The sequence below is a fragment of the Cetorhinus maximus genome, chromosome 15, assembly GCF_964194155.1.
Source record: "Cetorhinus maximus chromosome 15, sCetMax3.hap1.1, whole genome shotgun sequence".
NCBI lineage: Eukaryota > Metazoa > Chordata > Chondrichthyes > Lamniformes > Cetorhinidae > Cetorhinus > Cetorhinus maximus.
This window is the reverse complement of record NC_135893.1, coordinates 38039484-38055591: the sequence shown is the minus strand read 5'-3', so window position 1 is coordinate 38055591 and position 16108 is coordinate 38039484. Positions and strand designations below refer to the sequence as shown.

Below are 16108 nucleotides of genomic sequence, written 5' to 3'. Positions count from 1 at the left end.
TAATTCTTTCCACAACTCCATTCTATATGCAAGCATATTCCACATAATGATCACCCTGCCTGTGCAGAAACATTTCTCAACATTAGTCCTAAAGTTATCATTTACTAATTTGAACCCATCTCCCTTAGGTCTACCTCTCTGGTTTAATTTAAATTAATATTCTGGCTTAACTTCTCTATGTTTATCCATCTGTAAGATGATCTTTCAGGCACCTTATTTCAAAGTTGAATGACAGGGAATTTGGACCTTTACTTAGATTTCAGTTGAGAAAAGGCTACTGTTAGAGCTGTCGGAAATAACAATTCATCATCTTACCTCAAGATTCCTTTACTGATTCTGTGATTTGGTGGCAACTGCCCTCCCTCCTTCAGCCACTCGATCCTGGGTTCTGGGTGGCCGGTTACTGAACAGGTGAATTCTGCAGTGCCGCCAACATTTCGCACCTCAATTTGTGGTGACATTTTCACTGCTGGGGGAGCTGATGTGATAAAACAGTACAAAACGCAGCAAAGAGTTACATGTTGTGATGTTTTTTTCCCCACAAAGTTCCCACACATGACCACTTCCTTTTCCTTTTCTACTCCAATTTATTCCATTCCAAGCATGTAACAATAGAACCCCAGCTGTGGATTCTTCAGGACTACATTAGATACAGCACATGCAGTGATATTGTCTTTTCTGAGAGTTGCCATTCCATAACTTGTACCAAGCAATTTATTGGAACTTCACAAAATTTACCTTTTACACCTGAAGATCAGGCAAAACAAGATCCAAATTTTGAGCCAGAAAATAACATAGTTATAGGTCTTCCATTATAAAAGTGGAAACATAGGATTTAAAAAAAAATATGTATCTGATGCAAGCAAGAGAATCAAGTTTGCTAATTTGTCAGATAATGTTATATTTGAATTAGGATTATACCCAGATAAGATTTCCATAAGTTTACAATAACCATTCAGCAATCTGTCAGCAGGTCATTTCAACACTGAACAAATACATTTTATCCAGGGCGATTGGATTGTGTATTTAAACTACGCGTGTTCAGAATGTCAAGGCAATGGTACATCAAGTTATCAGTGCGACTGTGTATGTGTCAAACTGGGGAAAAAATACCAGCATTTCAGAATGATAGTCGGAACTGTCATGCCAGGGCTATTTCAAGAATCACAAGTGTGTGTATTTTTGTTCGCTGGTTTTGTTGATTTTGTTGAATATTTGTGGGTTTTTTTTAAACCCATAAGGTAATAGTGCCAGTTACCATTCCAAGCACTGAATCATCAAAACCAACTAAATCCGCCCCCATTCACTTCCTCAATGAGAAGTTGACCAAATACCTATTGCAAATGCTTAACGAGTAAAAAAATCATCAGAATGCAATAAAGTTTCTCCCTGTGGGTCTCACAATTTAGAGATTCAACATTTTTCACTATTTTCTGCTCCTGTTTGGACTTGAGATGCTAATCAGCTGTGGTACAAAAACTTATCTGATTATAATTCTAATTCAACAAAAACACTCTGCAGCAAACTACCAAGGCAATTATCAGGGAATGCAGTCGATATTTGTTTTTTAAAAAACTTATGTTAAAAGTTCCAGGGTTATTTTGGGCAGTCGACAATGATCGGCAGCTGATATTTTTGCTCACCTGCAAACTGACATCAGTTAGAGGCACAACAGTGAAAACCGATTCTCACTGGCATCCCATTCAATCCATGTTTAGAATATGACATGTAAATGTGGTTTGTGCTGGAAGGCTGCAGCCATACGCTGCTATCAGAATGTTAGAAAGATGCCAGGAGGATAATCACGAATGATTGTACATTGATCTCAGTAGCTGCTGAGACAACTGTTTCTTATAAAAACAATTTATTCCTTTATATGTTTAGTCTAAAGTGAATAAAAATACAAGCAGGCTGGTGAGCGAAGGCTGAAGCCAGCTTCACTTTCTGAACTAACTGTGAAATGACCCTTGGTAGGTGCAACAATACAAGCCTTTAATCACCCGGGCATGTCCTTCCTTCATGCAGGGCACAATATGAATACGTTACTTCTGAGGAATCAGTCAGGCATCCACATCTCACTGGGATGTCACAAGGATCTGCTGGGGCAATCTTCTTTGGGGAGGCAAGCCTCAAGCAAAGTACCTTGAGTAAAGATGTCTTGCAGCAATTTTAAGAGCCTTGGTGAGACTGCACCTGGAGTACAGTTTTGATCTCCTTATTTAATACTTGCCATAGAGGGAGGTTCACCAGACTAATCCCTGGGATATCACGACTGTCTTATGAGGAGAGATTGAGGGAATTTGGGCCTGTATTCTCTAGTGTTTTGAAGAATGAGGTGTGATCTCGACAAAACTTACAAAATTCTTACAGGGCAGATGTGGATAGGATGTTTCTCCTGGCTGGTGAATCTAGAACCAGGGGACACAGTTTCAGAATAAGGGGGAGGCCATTTAAGACTAAGGTGAGGAGGAATTTCTTCACTCAGGGTGGTGAATCTTTGGAATTCTCTACCTCAGAGGGCTGTGGATGCTCAATGATCATTGAGGCATGTTCAGGACAGAAATTGGTTACTTGAACCCCTTTCACACAGTGACAAAACTCCCACCTCCTCAAGACGGGAACTCCATACACTTGCCCCAGGTCCAACCAGAACCATCAGTTCCTATAACCAAAACGAGTATGTCAGAGCCCCTATTCTCACCAGAATTCCTAATTTTTGCCCCATCAGTGCCCCAATTGGATGTTAAAATATGAGAAATTCAGCCCCAATAAATCCAGAAGTCAGGCTGATAGACAAATACCATCACCATCATTTTCTGCACTTTCCATTTTATCCTACTGGCAGTTGAATTGCTGAGGTACTTGGAGGATTATCTTGGTCTTGTTAAAGAACTACTTGTATGTAATTGGTTCAAATTCAACTAACTACCTCTGTTGGTCTTTATCAGCTGACCATTGCCATTCTAGACCCAAGGTAATAAATCCTCACTTTTAATTAGGGAATAAAGTGCCTAGGAATGTAAAAGTTGGTCTTTGGAACCATACAAAGGCGAGGCTATTCGGTCCATTGTGCCAGTGCCTGTTCTTTGAAAGAGTTATCCAATTAGTCCTCCACCCCCAACTCTTTAGCCATAGCCCTACAAATTTTCCTCCAAGTATTTATCAATTTGCTTCTGAAGTTTAGTATAATGGAAGAGGAGAAAAGAATGAGAAGAAAATGAACCAAAGTAAGACATTATACTCACATTTCACATTTACTGTTGCAATTGCATCACTTTGGCCAACTTTGTTCTTCACTAGGCATCGGTACATGCCAGAGTCAGATACAACGGCTAGGTTGATCTGCAGGAACCCATTGCGTATGACTGCCCGGCTCGGCAAGCTTCCATTTACCTTAGACCATTCATACTTTATTGGAGGAGTTCCTTGGGATAGACAGTGCAATCGGATTATCTCGCCCACCCTTACGGTGACAACCTCAACGTTAAAGGTGGCATATGGTGCGGCTGAGGAACAAGATAAGGCAGTGTTGAAATGTGACATTTGATGTTAACTTTTTAATTAGAAATTAGCTATGGCTAATGAAGGATTGTGATTGGTTCCATGTTCACTTGTGGCAGATAGTCGCATAGTCAAGTTGCCCACAGGTCTTTAGTTCTACACCTCTTTGACCATTACCAACCTTCCATTGAGGTTCTCCTGTAACAAGTCCCACCATCTCAGCGATTCACATGGTCTTAATGCACAAATTGTGTGTGTGCGCTTCAATCCAAGAGACCAAAACCGTATGATTGAACAATTAATGAATGCCAGATCGATGCATTTCGTAGCACTCTCAACACTGAGTAAGAAGATTCAGATGGATGTTGAAATTATCAGTCCTGCCTGAAGAAAAGCAGGGAATTCCGGTACCTTGGCTAATTTTCTTCTCATAAGAAGCTGATTGTCTCATTGCTGTTTATGGGAGTTGTTGAGTGTATAACTTCTGCTTACTTGTCTACAACAATTCATGTCTCTCAAAGGGAATTGCTTGCCTATGAATTGCTTCGAGAACTTTCTGAGAAATTTGATACAAGTGTTATAATAAATGGAATTATTTATTTCAACACTTATTACCAGAAGTTTAAGATGGGGTTGTTGTTATTCAATGCTATCCAATACTTTCCCATATTTGATTGGTCAAGTATGGTACTTTTGATGGTATCTGTGGAGGGAAAGACGGAGTTAACGTTTCGAGTCTGTATGACTCTTCTTCAGAGCTGAAGAAGTCATATGGACTCGAAATGTTAACTTTATCTTTCTCTCCACAGATGCTGTCAGGACTGCTGAGATTTTCCAGCACTTTTTGTTTTTGTTTCAGATTTCCAGCATCTCCAGTATTTTGTCTTTATATTATGGTACTTTTGATGTTTGTTATGTTTTTATTGGGAACAAACTTGTTCAAAGTGGTAAAAGGTTTGTAATGTCCAGAACTCCCAATAAACTAATCGTGTGGGCAGTAAATCAGTGGTTAAGTGAATACGACATCCTGGCCAATAGCTATCCCTCAACCAACATCTCAAAAAGCATATTGTCTGGTCATCATCGTTTGTGGGAGCTTGCTGTGCACAAATTGGCCGCTGCATTTCCTGCATTACAACAGTAACTATATTTCAGAAGTACTTCATTGGCTGTAATGGGCTTGGGGAAGTCTTGAAAGGCAATCTAAAAATGCAAATCTTTTCCAATCCCTGATCACACAGGCACTGCTGGCAGAAACATCTCCAGTGAGTAGAGTCAAGTGCAAAGTCTCCAAATACCTCAAAGGAGATACTCAGAAAATATCACCCGCCCACTAAAAAGTAACAGTTCAGGCTAGAACATTTGACATTCAAAGGATATTGAAAAAAATACCAGCGAGCCAGCTCTTACTTTCTACATCTAGCTGTATGTACAACTCAGCGAATCCAGCAGAATTGGAGGCATTGCAGATGTACTGGCCCGAATCCTGCAGTCCTACGTTAGGAATAAATAAAGATCCATTGACAATCCTGTGCTGCCATGGCAGTGGGGCTCGCAGTTTAGACCACTGAATAATCGGAGTGGGGTAACCTAGAGAGAACAAAGAGAAGAATCAAGGTGTAATCCAAAAAAAGAAACTTGTTACATTTTAGATTCAATTCTCTTTTGTTCCTGCAAGGGTGCTTAATGCCTGGAGGAGATGGTGGGTTAGTGGTAATGTCACTAGACTAGTAGTTCAGAGGCCCAAGCTAAGGCTTTGCTGACATTGGTTCAAATCCCACCATGGCAACTGGTGGAATTTAAATTCAATTAATAAAGTAAAATCTTTTTTAATTTCATTTAAAAAAATCTGGAATTTAAACCTCGTCACAGTAATGGTGGCTGTGAAACTGTCATCGATTGTCGTAAAAGCCCATCTGGTTCACTAATGTCCTTTAGCGAAGGAAACCTGCCATCCTAACCTGTTTTGGCCTACATGTGACTCCAGGCCCACAGCAATGTGGTTGGCTCTTAATGGTTCTCATAGGATGGGCAACAAATGATAGCCTTGCCAGACATGCCCAGATCTCATGAATGATTGAAAGATAGATACTTACACCTCCTTACCAATTAAAAAAAAATATCATGGGCCCAATTCCCTACTATGCTTAAAAACTAGTACAAATCCAACAGAAGTGTTAAGTGCCAGTGTAAGCTTGTTTGTATCATTCTTCCAAACATCAGGTTGAGATTCAGGTAGATCTGGGGAGGACATTAACCGTGGGCATTAAAAATGGCAAACTTCTGAATAGCGTGACAAGAATTCTGGAGAGTCTCTAAAGTCATTTCAACCCATTAACAATCCTGACCAAGGGTTAAGAAGCAGCAAGATAAAATGCAAACATAGGAAACCCTAGGTGCATGTTCAAGTCTGCGAAGTTCAGCACCTGATTTCCTGCTGAACGGCCATTGCAATCGAGCATGAGATGCTTGTGAGGAGGGCTGCCCCCTCTGTGACACTCTGCAATAACACTCACATGCCTCTTCACATCATTCTTGCAAGTGGTTGCAGACAGGCTTGTGGGTACAGTCGGTGGTTACTCTCCCTGTGTGCGCCCCTTGAGAGCAATAAGATTTGGTCAACTGCACATTCCACTTTAGATAAAGACCACATGCAACGTAGTTGACTCTTAACTGCCTTCTGAAATGGCCTAACAAGCCACTCAGTTCAAGGGCAATTAGAGGTGGGCAACAATTAGTAGGGAATTGGGCCCATGATATTTTTTTTTAATTGGTAAGGAGGTGTAAGTATCTATCTTTCAATCATTCATGAGATCTTGCCAGCCAGAATAATGAAAAGAAAAGCATAGTGAAGCTCTGCATATATAGGTAAAAATGTCTACCTGAAAGTGGCAGTCCTTAATATTGACTTCCTTACACCTTCTACCTTGCTATACCATCTTATTGTTGCAAAGAATTTTGAACTCTTTCATTAAGCTATCTAAGCTACTGCCTTAGGAAAGAACTTCCTTATCAAAGTTAAACATTCATCTCTTGAAGAGTGAACTTAGTGACGTCCTAATGCATTTGTAGGGCACATTGTCAACAGTGGTCTGGCGGGCTTAGATAAGCCAGAGAGGGAAGAAAGGATAAAACCTTATTGATTATATTTGAAAAGCCAAATGTCGTACTGCAGTATCATGACATCACTGACATACCTGCAGCTGAGCAGCGCAGTGTAGCAACCTGCCCTGCTGTAATGGTTAATGATGGTTCTTCTGAGGTAACCTGAGGAACCTGTGGTGTGGAGGCTGAACGCTCGACTATCACCTCCACCTGAGCCTCATTAGTGCCAAACGAATTAGAGGATGTACAGGAGTAGGTCCCAGAATCCTGTAGACGAGCAGAAGTAATCTGAAATAGAAAATTTAATAAATTTTATCCTTTAATAAATTTTCTAGGTCATATTGACATACGTTAAAGAAGCACAATCTTTGTGTTAAGTGTTTGCCAAACTCTTTATTTCCGCTTGGAGCAATGTCACAAATCATTAAAAATAGAATAACAGAAAATGAATCTTTGCTTGTGGACCTCCCATGGTGTGGCTCCCAGTGAGTAAAGGCCAAGATGTCTGAATTCAGTTGAAGCAGAGGTTAGAGAATGGGGCTTAATTAAACCAGACTGTGCTAACTTCATTCACTACCCATTTTACGCATATTATTATGTCATACTTTGATTTTATAGACATTTACTGTAATGTCGGTTGAGGAGCTGGGAGACATAAAATCAAGGCACAGCAGCGCCATCAATGATGGGATGGTGTAATTACAGCACATTAAATTTGCCTGGGCAGTTTCCATTCTGAATGTAGATAGGGAACGTTATAACAGGAAAACGTCAACACAAAAACATGATAAGAACATGGCAAAGAGGAAATAAGATTTTGTAGTCAGGAAATGCATGTAAATTTAAGATTTTAAAAATATATCAATATTCGGTTCGATACGGATTTTAAAGTGACATCAGTTCCTGCATTTTGCACTTGATAATCGTTTCCTTTGGATAAAGTTAAACACATGCATCTGTCTGGAAACGGCATTTATGTATGTCATGCAGCTGAGTAATGCTAGACTCGAGGGTCATTATGTTGACAGAAGTGTAGGGAAACAGCTTAGATCTGTTCTGAATCTTCAGGTGCTGTTGATGCCTTTAAGGGGAAGCTAGATAAGAACATGGAGTAGAATTTTATGGCCCCTCTTGGCAGCGGAAATTTCCAGCCTCGCCGAAGTCAATCGACTTTTGAAAGGCTCGCTGCATTTTACGGCCACATCTCTGCAGTGACAGGCCCATAAAATTCTGCCCATTGACACAGAAAGGAGTAGAATGATAAACAAATAGATATGGATGCAGTTAGAGTGGGTGGAAATTTGTGGGGAGCATAAACACTGGCATTAGTTGGGCTGAATGGCCTATTTCTGTGCTGTAATTCTATATCAATATTGTTAACATTCATCTGATTTCTTATTTCAAAGAAATCTTCATAATTCAAAGAAATGAACTGGAAAAAAAAGCTGGAATCTTCTACTGCACTTGTCTTAACTGAAGGGTCAGAAAAGAGGGCTATATACGCAAACAGTTTATAAATTCCTTGTGTAACACCCTCCCTGAGGGTACTGAGATGTTAATCTATTATGGAAAGCAGCACAAAAGCACTAATCTGTTTACCTATATTGTGCCAGTTCTTGGGGCTCTGCATAATCTAGAGAAGGACATGCAACAGCATTTGTTGTGTGTGTGAGATGAAGGTGCGTGAACATCTGCATATTAGCCCAAGCTTGTTGATTTCATAACTCTCCTTAATTTATAAATTATAAATAAATGTTACCGGGGCAGAATATTGCCATTGGCGTGCGGGGGTGGGCCCAACATGTAAAATGACGTGCAATGACATTGGGCGTGCATCCTGATGCCTTCGCACATCATTTCGATATTTTGGCCCCTTAAGAAAGCAATTTACCCTATTAACAACGCTGTTTGTCCAATCTTAAGGTTGGTGGGCAGGCGAAGAGCCCAAGCGGCCTTCGCATTTTTCAGGAAACCTCATCCACGGGCAGGATGAGGTTTCCTGAAGCTTGCATAAAATAAATAAATAAATTTTCTTGACTTCACAAGCATGTCCCAGCTCATGTGACATTGTCACATGAGGGGACATGTTTAAATAATTTTTTACTTAATTATTTAAAAACTTATTATGTACTTAATCTCCCTGAGGCATGGAGTTGCCCCAGGGAGAGTGCTGCACTCTTTTGCGCGCATGCGTGAAAGAGCGCAGGCCCCACCTCTCCCTCCTCCCCCCACCCACACAGGTAGTGCTGTGCAGGCCCACGTAAAATGGCGGTGTATAGCTGATTGCGGGCGGCGATCGGCTCCGCGCCCTCTCCCACCTGCTCCCGCCCAGCATAGGTAAGATTCTACCCCAGATGTTCTGGCCTGGAAACAATTAACCTCTGGATCATATATTTTATGCGCATGCTAACTAAAGTTTGGAATGTAGCACAAGGCTGAGTTTAGTTCACTCACAGCTCCCTAAGTAAGTTCATTGCTCACCCAGGGCATTGCCCTTCACTGAAAGGGTAGCAGTGCAACAATTGCAGATTCTACTTCTCAAAACTATTACTGAATGAGAAAATGGAGCAAAGCCACAGCAAACGCGGTGATAACATTATCGCTGGGTTAAAATGCTGGAACTTCATACCACCAGCACCATGGAGTGCTCTGGTTCAAGAAGACAACATCTCCACCTTCTCAGGGCCCCTAGGAATGGGCAACAATGACCTGCCAGTAAAGCCCATATGGCCAGAATGAAGAAACTAAATAATTGACACCATTTGGGCTATAACCTAAGGGAGCCATCACCACATTGGGCACTTTGACTTTATCACAACTAAGATGTCCTACGACCAATCTGCTCTCTGATTTAAATTCCTCACAATGTTGGGAGAAGGGACAATGAGTGCCAATATTTACTCACCGTCAGGATGGGATCGCCTTCCCTAGGCAGCTGCCTCCCCATGTTATTCCTTTGCCTGCCACGAACCCGACTCCAGCTGATTGCAGGCCGGGGCTCCCCCATGCCTATACATTCCAGACTGATAGAATTGCCCACACCCAGTCTGACTGGACCTCTCGGGGAGACGGATACAGTGGGAGGTCCTGGTGGCAAAGAAGGAAAAACAAACTTCCATTGATCAGACACACACGTAGATTGAAGGATGAGCACTAGTGTGATGGATTACTTTGCACAATCCAGGAAGGCTACGCCAGATTCCCGGGCAATGAACCAGGGAATGACTGTTCCCTAAGCTTTTGTTTAAATGAAAAAGACGCAAAGCGCGGACATGTTTCTTCTGTCTGTAAATCTTCCCTCAATTCACTGAGCACTTATTGAAATAGCAAGTTAGATAAGCAACTGGCTACGATTTTAAGGCACAATTAGATGAACACCCATTGCCATTCCTGTGGCCAAAATAAATGTCTCATTGCTCTGAATAGACAGTCACTAATATCGAGCTCCGGGTGAGAAGTCAGACCCTGAACTGACAACCAAGGAGAGAAATTTTTATATAGTGTCTCTCATGCCCTCAGGATATCCCAAAGGGCTTCACAGCCAATAAGTTACTTTTTGAAATGTAGTCACTGCCGTCATGTAGGAAAATGTGGCAATCAATTGGCGCACAGCAAGATCCCACAAACAGCCACGCGATAAATGACCAACTTAACTGTTTTAGTGGTAATGGGTGATGGATAATGGTGGCAAAAACCCTGGGAATACTCCACTGTTCTTCTTTGTAGGGTGCAGTGGGATCTTTTACACCCACCTGAGAGGGCAGGCAGGGTTCCGAATTTACCATCTCATCCAAAAGAGGAACCTCTGACAGTGCAGTGCTGCATTGGTGTGGCAAATAGGATGACGTGCTCATGTCCTGGTGCAAAGTTTGAACCCACAACTTTCTGACTCAGAGGTGAGTCTGCCACCCACTGAGGCAAAGCTGACACTTAAGGCCACAATGTGGGCAGTTCCACATATTAAGTTAAGACATATGAGTTAAGACATATTAGGCTGGTTTGGGCTTTGCTGAAACGTAACTTTAGTTTTGAATTAAAGAACTTAAGGCAACCACTAGGATCATATTGAACTGAAACAGGAATGATTTACTTTAGGTGGGAGAGTTAAGTGTGGAAAGATAATTCAGAGAGAGATGAGGATAAATACCATGGTCATGTGGAGAGAGGAAATGTCAATAAAATGCCAAACATTCTTTGATAAGGCACAAAAGGAAGGAAGAAGTGGTCATAACATGAATAGTGCACTCAGCCCAGTAACCTTTGGAAAAAATCCACAAAAACACGGATCATCTCACCAGGAGAGAGAAACATTGAGAACTGACCAATGGTCATATCTGGACAGGTGACATAATGCAGTGATAGCTGGGAAATGATACTTATAGAGATGAGCTTAAAAGCATTGCTGCTTTATAACTTTGTACCTTGTACGATCAGAGTCATTATGCTGGATGCTGATCCAAACCGATTATGAGCCACACACTTGTACTGGCCTTGATCACGTTGACGAGCTCGAGTGATTGTAATCACAGAGCCAGCACTGCTGATCTTCACATTGTCTGAAACAGGAGATGAGCAGATAAAGCTGCTGAAAGTCCTATTGCAATAGTTAGAAATGTTCTGTGCTTGCTACACAAATGCCTTCACTGCAGAGACTGACATATAAGTCTTGAGCAGTGAAGGTAAGTAACAATTGTCATTTTGTTAACAGTTTATTGATGCTTTCATTGTTCCATATATACTACTATAAATTTGCTATCAGTATTTTTAAATGGGTGTTGTTTGAAGCTAGGATATATCCAGGAATGACAAGGTTTTATTGGGAACAATATAAAACTTAATAAACATAGCAGCACCCAGCCTTTAGATATTTCATTCAAAAAATAAATATGTCTAGACATTAATTGAAATGGTGAACTCTAGAGTCCTTCTCTAGGCTTTTACAAACAGAGACTCAACACTTCACCCTATGCTGCCTTTAGTACCTTGGGGCGCAGAGTGCTAAAACTCTCAAAATCCAATACCTTGTTAAAGTTCAGTGGAACATCCCAAATACAAACCACAGGCATCTTATTGACGAAGCAATGATTAAAATTCATGCCGCATCCTGTTCCCTCATTTACCATGTTGCAAACTTGAAGAAATACTTGGCAATTAAGTTTGCCCAGGCGGCGACCAAAGTGAGTATTAACTTTCAAATAATAAGACAGTGTTTTTCTCAACTAAAACATAATTAAATAAGTGATTCCTCCTAAATAAATAAAATTCTGGCATTAAATTTGATAGACAGAATAGGCAGAGAACATGGACTCTGGGTGAAATTAAAACAGAATGCTGGAAAAACTCAGCAGGTTTGGCAGCACCTGTGGAGAGAGAAACAGAGTTCACGTTTTGAGTCTGTATGACTCTCCTTCAGACTCTGGGTCATTTGGTGATGTTGCAATGTGACCCACATTTATGCCAGTTTACAGTCATGAGTTCACACAGAGGCAGATAAAACTTCAGACTGGCAGAGTTCAAGCATGGACACAATACATTTCTGTAAACATGCACATTAAGAAGTTCATCACTCAGTTGGAATACCTTCATGGGGCAGTGAACAAGAGAGGAAATTCTATGGACCAGTAGTTGATCTTGTGCACCTATTAGAAGCCGCTTAGAGGCAGGGCTTGAGACAGTTTACAAACCAACTCTCCTTGCGTAGTACATTATGTGGCTAAAGATACCATAAAGAGAACAAGGAAAGTATAATCCCCACCACTTAATGTGGACATGTTGGGTCTAATGTTAAACAGTTTACATTTCAAAGTGTTCTGTTTGAAGTCCATTAATTGTTCCTGTTGATGGATTTCTGTGATCTATCCTGTACTAATCATGGGAGACGCTGCTTGGACTCAGCACTCTGGAACTTCAACCCACTCATACTGTTCCCTGGCTCACTGTACACCGTGGTGACTGTGCTAAGGTTCTGCATGAATGTCACACTGACAGGACTCAGCAAAATATCACAAACCCCTCACTTGCCCTTCCACACTGAAGCTGTTTGCAGAGATCACTCAGCTTTGCCTCAACCTCTGCAGCTGAACTCCATGGACAGAGTTTTCCCCCTGTTGGGGGGGGGGGAAGAGAGTTGATGGGCGGGCATGCTTCCGATCGGTGTCCCCGATTGGAGGCACGGCTGCCATTTTACGTGGGCGGACCAATTAAGGCCCGCCCAGCATGACGTCCGCAGGGAAGCGCTATGCGCTCCCTGTGTGGGCAGGGGGGGATCCCTAAAATCAAGAGTGTGCTCTTTCACACATGCGCACGAAAGAGCGCACATCTCCCTGAGGCTAAGTGTTGCCTCAGGGAGGTCGGCTCTACTGTCAACAATATTAAAGATATTTTTTAAAAATGCCCTTACATGTCCCCTCATGTGACAATGTCACATGAGTTGGGACATGTTCATAATTTCCATAACAATTTTATTAAAATTTTTAAAATCCTACATGAAACCTCATCCCGCCGGTGGATGAGGTTTCATGTTTTTTCTACTTCCTGCCAGGGCTCCTGGCCGACCCATCAACCTTAAGGTTGGACGGGCAGGTCCACTGATTACTTTAATTGATCTGTCAATGGCCTCAATTGGCCATTGACAGGTCGGTGGGCGCGCAGCTGATTTTGTTGCGTCCCAGCTTTCCTGAAAATTTAAATGGGGCGGGGTGACATCAGGAGTTTCGCCCGACATCATCCTGCGTCATTTTATGCGTCGACGAGCGAGCCCTGCCCCCTGCTCGCCGACGGGAAAATCCTGCCCCATGTGTGGCTCCATGGCTGATACGTGCAGTAGTAATTTGAAGTGAGAGTTACTCACTGGACCCCTGTGGTTGCCTCAAATAACCAGTGTGCTTACCATACATGAAACAGCAACTCTGTTATTGACAGCAAATGGGTCATGCTTTTTACGACATTATATAAAAATCATATAACATTATATAAAAAAGACCCTCATGAAATGGCCATTCATGAAGCCCCCATAAAAACACATTCCAGGCAATGTCATTTATCTTAGTGTTTAATTGACTGCCACTTCTCTTCAAGGAATGCCTACCTTGAAGAAGTATTGCACTTCTCTCCGTCAGGATTTTCGTATCTCTCTTTTGCCTTGTTCACCTTCACTGCGTTCCATTTCTCTCCTGGTGTTTGACAAGGTGTTTACTAAAACCCGCTTTCACAGCCATATTTCCTTCCTCAGTGACAGTCTCCGTCTCCGACTTACCCCACGTGGATTTCAACTGAAGTTCCATCCCTCATGTTTTGAATCCACCCAGGATTACAGGTATCTCCAGGACATACAACGCTCCTCGGACTGCTGTTCTCGTCGCATTCTGAGATCTACACTCAGTGCCATGCGCCGCCATATGAACACACTCGACCTCTCCCTCCAGCAGCACCGCCGCACCCTTTTTCAAAGCTGCGTGTGCCCCCAGTTTCATTTTATTCTTCGTCTCATCCGACGCCTCAACAAGAAACTTTGTCTCTTTTTTTCAGGTGCAAAGGAACGCAAGCTCTAACAACTCATCGACACCAACACCCATCCAGGACCCTCCAACCCTGCCTGTCCCTCTGTCCCCATCTCATCTTCCAATCTCAGCCACGGCCGTGTATTGACCATACCCCCTGACCTTCCCCTCAGATGCTGAACGTTCAGTGCTCAGCAAAGGACTGTTTCATATCCTTACGCCCTCATCTCAATGAATTTCGGGCTCGGCACGATGCTGAACTCTTCTTCCGCCGCCTTCGTCTCCATGCTCACTTCTTTGGGCAGGAGTCCTCTCCCCGATCAATGGATGCTTTTACCCACCTCCAATATTCTTCCTCCATCTGGACCCCTCCCTCTGGATTGTTACCTTCTCTTGATCTTTTCATTGAGAACTGTTGGCGTGACATTAGTCATCTCAATTTCTCTGCTCCTCTCACCCACTCTAACCTGTCTCTCTCTGAACTTGCTGCACTCCGTTCTCTCAGGTCCAACCCTGACATTGTCATCAAACCCGCTGACAAGGGTGGTGCTGTTGCTGTCTGGCGCAGTGACCTCTACCTCGCAGAGGCTGAGCGTCATCTTGCAGACACTTCCTCCTACCTCCCCCTGGACCATGACCCCATCACTGAACATCAAGCCATTGTTTCCAGGACTGTTACTGACCTCATCTCCTCTGGAGATCTTCCTTCCACAGCTTCCAACCTGATAGTCTCCCAACCTCGGACAGCCCGCTTCTACCTTCTACCCAAAATCCACAAACAGGACTGTCCTGGCAGACCGATCATGTCAGCCTGTTCCTGCCCTATGGAACTAATTTCTTGATATCTTGACTCCATTCTCTCTCCCCTTGTCCAGTCCCTTCCCACCTACATCCGTGATTCCTCTGACACCCTACATCATATCAACAATTTCCAGTTCCCTGGCCCCAACCGCCTCCTGTTCACCATGGATGTCCAACCCCTCTACACCTCCATCCCCCACGGGGATGGTTTGATGGCTCTCCACTTCTTCCTCGAACGGAGGCCCGAACAATCCCCATCCACCAGTACTCTCCTCCGTCTGGTTGAACTTGTTCTCATACTGAACAATTTCTCCTTAAACTCCTCTCACTTCCTCCAAATAAAAGGTGTGGCTACGGGGACCCGCATGGGCCCCAGCTATGCCTGTCTCTTTATGGGGTATGTGGAACATTCCTTGTTCCAGTCCTACTCCGGCCCCCTCCCACAACTCTTTCTCCGGTACATCGATGATTACTTCGGTGCTGCTTCATGCTCTCGTCTGGATCTGGAAAAATTTATTAATTTTGCTTCCAATTTCCACCCCTCCATCATTTTCACATGGTCCATCTCTGACACTTCCCTTCCCTTCCTTGACCTCTCTGTCTCAATTTCTGGTGATACACTGTCCACCAATATCCATTACAAGCCTACCGACTCCCACAGCTACCTCGACTACAGCTCCTCACACCCCGCTTCCTGTAAGGACTCCATCACATTCTCTCAGTTCCTTTGCGTCCATCGCATCTGTTCTGATGATGCCACTTTCAAAAACAGTTCTTCTGACATGTCTTCCTTCTTCCTTAACCGAGGTTTTCCACCCACGGTGGTTGACAGGGCCCTCAACCGTGTCCGGTCTATCTCCTACGCATCTGCCCTCACACCTTCCTTTCCCTCCCAGAAACATGATAGGGTCCTCCTTGTCCTCACTTATCACCCCACCAAGCCTCCGCATTCAAAGGATCATCCTCCGTCATTTCCGCCAACTCCAGCATGATGCCACCACCAAACACATCTTCCCTTCACTCCCCCTGGTGGCATTCTGTAGGGATCATTCCCTCCGGGACACCCTGGTCCACTCCTCCATCACCCCCTACACCTCAACCCCCTCCCACGGAACCTTCCCATGCAACTGCAGAAGGTGCAACACCTGCCCCTTTACTTCCCCTCTCCTCACCGTCCAAGGGCCCAAACACTCCTTTCAAGT

The 16108-nt window shown here is 43.2% G+C and overlaps 1 protein-coding gene across 1 annotated transcript in view; it reads right to left on the bottom strand.

Moving 5' to 3' along the window:
* The window catches only part of hspg2 (heparan sulfate proteoglycan 2), a 524258-nt gene that overhangs the window by 85767 nt on the left and 422383 nt on the right, over window positions 1-16108 (bottom strand). Inside the window, exons 65-70 of the mRNA XM_078558280.1 lie at window positions 11028-11162; window positions 9512-9693; window positions 6699-6894; window positions 4912-5091; window positions 3246-3506; window positions 316-478 (exon numbers count right to left, since the gene is read on the bottom strand). Of these exons, the coding sequence (XP_078414406.1) occupies window positions 316-478; window positions 3246-3506; window positions 4912-5091; window positions 6699-6894; window positions 9512-9693; window positions 11028-11162 (1117 nt within the window). The remainder of the gene's footprint in view (window positions 1-315; window positions 479-3245; window positions 3507-4911; window positions 5092-6698; window positions 6895-9511; window positions 9694-11027; window positions 11163-16108) is intronic.